The 10,611-nt window shown below is 34.1% G+C and overlaps 1 protein-coding gene across 1 annotated transcript; it reads right to left on the reverse strand.

Annotated features, from left to right (window-relative positions):
• Positions 1-8,182: 8,182 nt before the first annotated feature.
• LOC149150385 (uncharacterized) lies at positions 8,183-9,474 on the reverse strand. Its single transcript, XM_089440072.1, has 2 exons — positions 9,200-9,474; positions 8,183-8,622 (listed from the first exon to the last, which is right to left on the reverse strand). The coding sequence occupies exons 1-2, from the start codon at positions 9,319-9,321 to the stop codon at positions 8,412-8,414; spliced, it is 333 nt and encodes a 110-aa protein (XP_089296198.1). The 5' UTR covers positions 9,322-9,474; the 3' UTR covers positions 8,183-8,411.
• Between the last annotated feature and the right edge of the window lie 1,137 nt (positions 9,475-10,611).

Consider the following 10,611-nt stretch of genomic DNA (forward strand, 5'->3'; position numbering starts at 1 on the left):
GCGAGGCTTAATTTATGCATAAAGCTAAAAACCAGGGGCCAATTCTCTCGCGATTGTCATTCTTTATGTTATAAATGTTTCATGGATGTGAAATTTGTGTTTTTTAAGCATTTTGCAGCATATCTATATATGTGTAACTGATGTTGGTCGTCTCTATAGGTGAGGACCGAGAGAAGGCAAGTGAAACCTCAGGATGGATGCATAAGCTTCAAGTTTGACTCCAAATAAAAGATGCATGCACCGATCCGAAGAGCTTGCCCCCGTGGATATGTGTATTTGAAGATCGGGTTCTATGGCGTGGCGGTCATATGTCCAGGTGTTGCCCATGTATTCCCAAAAGACAAAACCGCTCCAGATTGCATCATGAAGAGATCACAAACAGTCATCCTCTCTAATCAATAACCATTCAGTGCCCAGGAAATGAAGCGCCCTAATGACAAGAAACGCCCTTTACGTGTCGACAGTGACACCGACTATTTCACCTGCTTCTTCTGATCGGCATAATGAAGGAAGGAGAGGGAAGGCAAAGAGGCAGGGAAGACTGAGAGCGAGAAGCTTTTAGCATAAATATTACCTCCGAAGAGGAAAAATGGCTTTTGATTTTGGAGAATAACAGTGTTGCTTTATTGTGAATGAGGAGGACTGTTTTTTAGAGAAGAAGGATCCTTTAGTTTCAGACTCATTGTAGTGTTTTGGATCAGAGTGTTGTTACTGGCATGACTGTAAATATGATTTATATTTATGCATATTTATGACTTACAATTCACTATTAGTCTTGTTAAATTGAATGTGATTCAATTTCATGGTTAACTTGTGAATGGTCTCTGATTTGAAACTAAATTAAACATCAATTGCAGTTTTAATTCCATAGAAGAATGTGGATTCCTATATGAGTGATTGGATTGCAATTTAACTTTAATACAGCCTTGTCCAGCAGTGAATTCAGTGATTGATTCATTTTGACCTGAATCTATGCATGATGTTTAACTTTCTTTATCACGCTCCTGCTAAACATATATATGATGTTTAAACCTCTGTATCATGCTCTTGCAGGATAGATTAGAGTAGTTAGAAGTAGTATAGATGGGATTTAATACATAGAGGTTAGCTGTTTCATTTTGTTGATTTAGTTGAAGTCTTCCTCTCGGAAGCAATCTTTTGACATATTCAAGCGGTTTACGGGGTCCCTTAAAAGCCGTCGGAGCTAGCCAACCCAAACGAAAGTAGGTCTAATTGGGGCTTGCGATCGGGTTAGTTCCCTTTGTTGGCATCGTGCATATTTTCCATGTCAATACCTTGGCAGATAAATTTCCAGAGTAGCAGCAATTAGTTATCGAAGAGCCAGAGATCAAAGTAATGAGTGTGGGGTAGGGATAGTGAGTCTGGAGGATATTTTCCAGATCCAGAGAGTTAGGTACAAGAGGGTCGAGTTTCCTTGATGAGGTTGCGTAGAGGAAGTGTAGAAGCTTCAAAGGAAAAAGTTTGATTTGGCCAGACACAGGGTCGATTCAATTTTTGAAGGTCTGGAAGATTTCTAGAATGGATCAGCTAGTCATTATCATAGGTTGGATTGGGAAGATGGCTTGATCAGTTGCAGTTCCAGGTAAAGCTTACCAGTGACTGCGCAAGCTTGACACAGGGGTTTCATGGAGCGCATTCAAAGCTAGTTTCGGAGTTGGATCAGTGTCAGGTGAGACAAAAGTGCCGGGTGAGACAAAATTTGTCTCACTAATTTTTGTGGTCAGTTTCTCCTGTAGTGGATTGCTAGTTTGTGCATCCAGATTGTACTCAAATTTTCATTGCTGCATAATAATAAAAACCCTCACTGCTGCACCGATTTTTCGAAGTTGGTTTTCTCTGGAGAGAGTTGTCCAAAAATAACAGTGTCATTTTTCTTATGCATGTGTTAGTATTTTCTCAATTTCTAATGCTATTATTTCTGCAGTATTGTATTTGTGAAGGTTGCAATGTGATTAATTTGGTATTTTCCGTAGCAAATAAATTGTTAATTTAATTAAAAAATAGAAGAATTAATTCCAGTTGCTACAATAAGATTCCAGTTTTGGAATTTTCACAGTTTGAGGGCCATTTAACAGTGTTATTAGGGAAAACTCGGTAGCAAATTACATGTTCTAGAAAGCTTAATATGGTTGTAAGTTAATGTGGAATTTTAAAGTGTGGGTTCTACAAGGGATATTCCTTCAACTTATATCATGAGTGCATTCTACTAATGAATTAAATCATGCAACAACTAATTATAGCTAATTATATTTTTACATTTACATCCTTGTTTTATAGCTTCACAATGGATTTTGAATCTAGCAATGTGGTAATTTCAAGAGTGCAAAGGTGGCCTTATATCAAACCTTTACTGAAATTGCAAACCGAAGTTGTCGAGTAAAATTGCATAATGAAGTTATATGTCTGTAGGAACTACCGCTACATAGTTTCCCTTATTTGTTATGAAATTGAATATTGTAGGTAAGTAGATTTTTAGGAGGGTTTTATATTGGAGCCACTATTCAGTGTCCATCCATCATGTTATTACATATGGAACTTTCTTCCAGTACATGAAATTTAAGTGGAGTGTAGCAAAAGACATCTTATTTGAGACACTCACTACATGAGGAGACTTTAAATGGGAGAATGAGAATTATGCAATATACATATTCTATTGCACAGTTACCAAGTTCGACTGAATTGGGTTGAAACACATAGTTACCAAGTTCAACCGAATTGGGCTAAAATGCATAGTTACCAAGTTCGACCGAATTGGGCTGAAAATTTCGAAAATTCGCCAAATCGGTTTGGTTCGGCCATTAATACTGCAAATTCAAATTCGGTATAGTTAGAAAATTATTATCCATTTCCCTATCCAGTTAAAACACATGATCCCCAATGTCATCAATTTTGCAATAATTGAAGCAATGGCTCGATAGTAGACACCGACACATAGAAAAACAACATAATCGATTGGAATTGTAAAGAAGTAACTCATCATTCAAGAAAAATTTTGTATTTGATAAAAAAAAATTTCAATTTTTTTTTTTTGTAGATATTTGATAAAAAAAAATATCGTTTCCTCCAAATCTATTAAGTTGATATAAGTTAAAACTAAATAAAAGGTATATTTTTATTCCGATTAAGTTGAAAAAAATACACAAATAATTATAAATATATTAAAATAAATTATATAATATATTATATCGTCTTTAGTTTTGTGTAATTAAATTTATATATAATTATTATAATATGTATAAATGAAGAGTAAATTAGAAAATTAGAAAATAAAATATATGAAAACACGGTCAAAGAATTTAAACTAGCAAAAAGTTTATAATCTTTTTAAGTGTTCATAAAATGTATATTAGCAAATTTTTACCGTATTTTTATTGAAATTTATGCTATTGATTTTTTCCTGTATCAAATACAATTCGGATTTGTAACTATGCTCTATCGTAAACCTATCAAAGACCTCGCATTCAAATATCGACGAGGAAAAATGAAAACCATGGAATGGTTTGACCGGAAATATTGGAGGGTAAGGTTGGAGGAGAATTACTCCATAACCATAGTCCACCGTATGTGGATCAAGGACCCCACATTCAAATTAGGGAAAATGAAAAACACATGAAACGGTCTGACTGGAAGTGTTGAAGGGTAAGGTTGGAAGAAAAACACAAAATCTACATAACCCCATTCATGTCAAAGAGTCCAAATAGGTCACTTCACTCCACTTAACAACTTTGGGCTCGTCTCGTTACTTCACGAGACGCATCTCGTTTATGGTACTGGTTGTTATTTTGGATTCGCTTATCTAATCAATAACCATTCAGTGCCAAGGAAATGAAGCGCCCTAATGACAAGAAACGCCCTTTACGTGTCGACTGTGACACCGACTGTTTCACCTGCTTCTTCTGATCGGCATAACGAAGGAAGGAGAGGGAAGGCAAAGAGGTAGGGAAGACTGAGAGCGAGAAGCTTTTAGCATAAATATTACCTCCGAAGAGGAAAAATGGCTTTTGATTATGGAGAATAACAGTGTTGCTTTATTGTGAATGAGGAGGACTGTTTTTTAGAGAAGGAGGATCCTTTAGTTTCAGACTCATTGTAGTGTTTTGGATCAGAGTGTTGTTACTGGCATGACTGTAAATATGATTTATATTTATGCATATTTATGACTTACAATTCACTATTAGTCTTGTTAAATTGAATGTGATTCAATTTCATGGTTAACTTGTGAATGGTCTCTGATTTGAAACTAAATTAAACATCAGTTGCAGTTTTAATTCCATAGAAGAATGTGGATTCCCATATGAGTGATTGGATTGCAATTTAGCTTTAATACAGCCTTGTCCAGCTGTGAATTCAGTGATTGATTCATTTTGACCTGAATCTATGCATGATGTTTATATTTCTTTATCACGCTCCTGCTGAACATATATATGATGTTTAAACCTCTGTATCATGCTCTTGCAGGATAGATTAGAGTAGTTAGAAGTAGTATAGATGGGATTTAATACATAGAGGTTAGCTGTTTCATTTTGTTGATTTAATTGAAGTCTTCCTCTCGGAAGCAATCTTTTGACATATTCAAGCGGTTTACGGGGTCCCTTAAAACCCGTCGGAGCTAGCCAACCCAAACGAAAGTAGGTCTAATTGGGGCTTGCGATCGGGTTAGTTCCCTTTGTTGGCATCGTGCATATTTTCCATGTCAATACCTTGGCAGATAAATTTCCAGAGTAGCAGCAGTTAGTTATCGGAGAGCCAGAGATCAAAGTAATGAGTGTGGGGTAGGGATAGTGAGTCTGGAGGAGATTTTCCAGATCCAGAGAGTTAGGTACAAGAGGGTCGAGTTTCTTTGATGAGGTTGCATAGAGGAAGTGTAGAAGCTTCAAAGGAAAAAGTTTGATTTGGCCAGACAGAGGGTCGATTCAATTTTTGAAGGTCTAGAAGATTTCTAGAATGGATCGGCTAGTCATTATCATAGGTTGGATTGGGAAGATGGCTTGATCAGTTGCAGTTCCAGGTAAAGCTTACCAGTGACTGCGCAAGCTTGACACAGGGGTTTCATGGAGCCCATTCAAAGCTAGTTTCGGAGTTGGATCAGTGTCAGGTGAGACAAAATTTGTCTCACTAATTTTTGTGGTCAGTGTCTCCTGTAGTGGATTGCTAGTTTGTGCATCCAGATTGTACTCAAATTTTCATTGCTGCATAATAATAAAAACCCTCACTGCTGCATCGATTTTCCAAAGTTGGGTTTCTCTAGAGAGATTTGTCCAAAAATAACAGTGTCATTTTTCTTATGCATGTGTTAGTATTTTCTCAATTTCTAACGCTATTATTTCTGCAGTATTTTATTTGTGAAGGTTGCAATGTGATTAATTTGGTATTTTCCGTAGCAAATAAATTGTTAATTTAATTAAAAAATAGAAGAATTAATTCCAGTTGCTACAATAAGATTCCAGTTTTGGAATTTTCATAGTTTGAGGGCCATTTAACAGTGTTATTAGGGAAAACTGGGTAGCAAATTACATGTTCTAGAAAGCTTAATATGGTTGTAAGTTAATGTGGAATTTTATCAAGTGTGGGTTCTACAAGGGATATTCCTTCAACTTATATCATGAGTGCATTCTACTAATGAATTAAATCATGCAACAACTAATTATAGCTAATTATATTTTTACATTTACATCCTTGTTTTATAGCTTCACAATGGATTTTGAATCTAGCAATGTGGTAATTTCAAGAGTGCAAAGGTGGCCTTATATCAAACCTTTACTGAAATTGCAAACTGAAGTTGTCGAGTAAAATTGCATAATGAAGTTATATGTCTGTAGGAACTACCGCTACACAATTTCCCTTATTTGTTATGAAATTGAATATTGTAGGTAAGTAGATTTTTAGGAGGGTTTTATATTGGAGCCACTATTCAGTGTCCATCCATCATGTTATTACATATGGAACTTTCTTCTGATACATGAAATTTAAGTGGAGTGTAGCAAAAGACATCTTATTTGAGACACTCACTACATGAGGAAACTTTAAATGAGAGAATGAGAATTATGCAATATACATATTCTATCGCACAGTTACCAAGTTCGACCGAATTGGGTTGAAACACATAGTTACCAAGTTCAACCGAATTGGGCTGAAATGCGTAGTTACCAAGTTCGACCGAATTGGGCTGAAAATTTCGAAAATTCGCCAAATCGGTTTGGTTCGACCATTAATACTGCAAATTCAAATTCGGTATAGTTAGAAAATTATTATCCATTTCCCTATCCAGTTAAAACACATGATCCCCAATGTCATCAATTTTGCAATAGGTGAAGCAATGGCTCGGTAGTAGACACTAACACATAGCAAAACAACATAATCGATTGGAATTGTAAAGAAGTAACTCATCATTCAAGAAAAATTTTATATTTGATTAAAAAAAAATCAAATTTTTTTTTGTAGATATTTGATAAAAAAAAATATCTTTTCCTCCAGCTTTATTAAGTTGTTATAAGTTGAAACTAAATAAAAGGTATATTTTTATTCAGATTAAGTTAAAAAAGATACACAAATAATTATAAATATATTAAAATAAATTATATAATATATTATATCGTCTTTAGTTTTGTGTAATTAAATATATATATAATTATTATAATATGTATAAATGAAGAGTAAATTAGAAAATTAGAAAATAAAATATATGAAAACACGATCAAAGAATTTAAACTAGCAAAAAGTTTATAATCTTTTGAAGTGTTCATAAAATGTATATTAGCCAATTTTTATCGTATTTTTATTGAAATTTATGCTATTGATTTTTTTCTGTATCAAATACAATTCGGATTTGGTAACTATGCTCTATCGTAAACCTATCAAAGACCTCGCATTCAAATATCGACGAGGAAAAATGAAACCCATGGAATGGTTTGACCGGAAATATTGGAGGGTAAGGTTGGAGGAGAATTACTCCATAACCATAGTCCACCGTATGTGGATCAAGGACCCCACATTCAAATTAGGGAAAATGAAAAACACATGAAACGGTCTGACTGGAAGTGTTGGAGGGTAAGGTGGGAAGAAAAACACAAAATCTACATAACCCCATTCATGTCAAAGAGTTCAAATAGGTCACTTCACTACACTTAACAACTTTGGGCTCGTCTCGTTACTTCACGAGACGCATCTGGTTTATGGTACTGGTTGTTATTTTGGATTCGTTTATCGACGTGCAGGAATTCTCTGGACGGTCAAAAGTGGCTAGAATTCAGGTAAAAAATTTCAAAAAATCTTGTAAAAGCAGTGTTTTTATGGTGGAAATGGATTCAGCACCATCAAAAACGTCTAGAACACCTAAAATTTTAAAGTTTAACAATTATAACTTGATTTACAAAAATCTTTGCCAAATTTTCTCTAAATATGACCGGAATTTCCATAACTTTCTGGACAATTCCTCCAATTAGTTAGACTAAAACTTTTATAGAATTAAGTGCAATGATTCAACTTTGATTGTTAAGTTGTTCCACCCATACCAAACTTTCTGTAACATTCATGGTCATCAACTTTATTGGTCAATTGGACAAGCGAAAAGGTGACGTGACGTGTAGACGAGTTATAATTCAAATAAGCTTCTAAATTTCGTAAACATGAACCAAAGCGTGTGAATGGAGAAATAAGTTGGAATTCAAAGTCAATAAAAAAATAATGAAATAATGGCCGTTAGTCTCCTAAATATCAAGTTGGTAAGTAATCATGTATGATTGGTTACTGAAAATTAAATTTTTTCGAAGAAGTGAAACGCTGCTAACAATACAAACGTCTAGTTTAAACAGGTTAAAATATTTCAAAGAAGTGAAACGCTGATAACACTACAAACGTGTAGTTTAAACAGAACTTTTTTGCCTAGAAAATAATAGAAACTTTTTTGCCTAGAAAATAATAGAAATTTTGGTTTGGTATGATTTTGAAAAAAATTAGTGGAGATTTTTGAAAATCTAAAGAGATTTAAAATTTTAAATATTTCATAAATTTAAATGTAATAATACTGAATTCATTCAACCATCAAAAACAATTTTAAACTCCCCTAATTAAATTTCTTAAAAAAATTCTGACCAATTTCCAACTCTAAATTCACAATCCAGATAAAATTGTAACCTCCCTAAACAATGTCCCATGCAAAACCTTAACCTGCACAGATCTGGGTTTGCTTTTATTTGATAAAAATACATTTACAAGTTTGCACTCCGTAACAAATACTTTCAAACCTTAGAATTTACATTTTGGGAACATGAAATAATCAGTGCCACATCTCTACCAATCTTCAGCGAAATTACAAGTATTGCTAGGTTATTCTCTTTTCCATGGAATGTATTGTATAACGAATATTGAATTACAGGCTTATAGACTGCAAGTCAGTGCTCAAATTTGTAATGCTTGTCCACAGCTACAGAGACGTCCCAAGTGCAGCTCATCCCCTTTGGAATGACCACCAAATCTCCTGCACCAAAATCCACGTACTGGTCTGAAGATCCTTTCATATATGCTCTCACCTTACCTTTCACAAGGTAGAATGTCTCCTCTGCATCGAATTTCAGTGGAAACTTGCCTGGAGGACATGCCCATCTGTTACACAGAAAGAAAATAGTTAAGGAGTTTGCGTAATGATTCGTCCGTCCTCAAAAGTTGGTGTGTATTTGGGTAGTTAAATTCTACTATGTGACTCAAGCAGAATAGATCCACCATTTTTATGGCTATCCTAAGTTTTAGGAATAATTCAAAATTCTACAAAATATTTCATTGTTTGAAGTCATTTTCTTATATTTCATTGAAGTCATTTTTTCCTAAAATCTGCAATCTAGTTAAATTTAACTCAATAAAAACTTGCAAAATCCAAATGCCAATACAGAATACTTAGTTCAGTTTGCATACCCATGTGCCATACCCGAGCTTATCTCGATTACCGCAACAAATATTCGGTAATGACACATGTTTCAACTAAAGCCCATATACATGATTAGGAAGAAAATTCATTACAGTGAATGCAGAATTTTTTCATGGGTGTTAAACTCTCTGCATTCATAAGATCCTCAACTTTAATCTGGACAAACAGATGTACCTTCCAATCATATTTTCATGTACAGGAGGTATATATTGATCAGTAACAACATAACAAGGAAAGGAATGAAAAGATGAAACTTACTTAGGCCAAGAGCGGATATCGAGATCAGACAAGCGAGACTGCGAGGGTCGCCTCTCGATTCTAACTCCATATTTCTCCTCCACACTCCCACAGGCATCCTCATTCCCAATCCCTTCTGCCATATCAATATATCAACTGATCGATCGATCAATGGCCTAATTATGTATGATCTATCTGTGCCTTAAATTGGGAATTATAAGCTCTGTATTCGGGCCCAATTCCTTTCCTATTCTCCCATGGAATCAACGAACCGACCCCATTTCTTGTTTCTGAAAACGCCAACCACTCATGGAAAATGACATGAAAAAGAAAGGAAATGGGGCCCGATATCTACAGAATCCGTTGCAAAATATGGGCGAATACACGCGATCTTAATGATACGATTTCTCCAGAGTGTTTAAAGAACGTGAAAAGGCATGGACGGTCACAAGGTCAAAGCTGGAGCAAGATTTGTACGTTACATGAATGTAGCACATCAATTAATTGGTGTGCACTTTGAGGCTATCCAACCAGAGATCTCGTCTCCAATATGCTTGGAAACATAATGTACGTCGGATGTCTCGCACATAGTCATTCCATAGTCTTTAGATGTGATATGGTTGTGAATGGTCGGCAGATGTCATTTTCTTTCTCACCTCTTTAAATTAAATTGAAGTCAAGAGATTGTTTTTTTCTTGAGGTTCATTCTCAAGCTTACATTTTATTAGATATTGTGAGATATGGTTAGGATTACTATACTTATATAAATTAAGTGGTGGGTAAATATTGATAAATTAAGTGGTGGGTAAATATTGATTAGATATTGTGAGATATTTTATAATTTAGTATAGAGGTATTCAGTATAGAGGTAGATGTGTAGGTGTGAATATTTAACATTTTATATAAATATTTAACATTTATATGTCAATTTAATTAAAAAATAATAAAAGGTTAAAAGTAATATAGAGCTGACTATAGTGGAGATATTGTAGTATAAACATTTAAATCTTGACTTAATTATTAATAAAACATTAAAAGTAATAAAAATAATAATTTAATCTTTCAAGAACTTGGATAAATTTTTATGGGTAGTAACAACTAGTAAGTCAACACATTTACAATTTTACTTATACATAAGTGCTGAAGAAAACATAAATAAAGAGTAGGGAGATTACATGGATTGGAAACATATACAAAGATGTCATGATGATGAACATAAGTGAATCCAATATATGCAATATAATGTTGCTTTAGCAAAAGTCCTTTGTTAGTTAGTAGAATTATTTATGTTGTGTTATGCGTTATATAAGCTCAATTTTAACCTTGAAAGCCCTTATTAAGTGCCAGATATCAAGTTATTACATTTCTATTGTTATATTTTTATGTCAAGTATAACCTTTCATTGTATCATTTCATTATAATTATATACTTAG

The sequence above is a fragment of the Pinus tabuliformis genome, chromosome 9, assembly GCF_031772625.1.
Source record: "Pinus tabuliformis cultivar Carrire ecotype Pingquan chromosome 9, CPIR1, whole genome shotgun sequence".
Lineage (NCBI taxonomy): Eukaryota > Viridiplantae > Streptophyta > Pinopsida > Pinales > Pinaceae > Pinus > Pinus tabuliformis.

What these genes read in the sequence shown, in the direction of transcription:
- LOC149150385 (XM_089440072.1), bottom strand. Translation starts at nt 9,321, where the DNA reads ATGGCAGAAGGGATTGGGAATGAGGATGCCTGTGGGAGTGTGGAGGAG. An exon ending in GATATCCGCTCTTGGCCTAA is followed by an intron (nt 8,623 to 9,199) that starts GTAAGTTTCATC and finishes TCTGTGTAACAG; the next exon opens with ATGGGCATGTCCTCCAGGCA.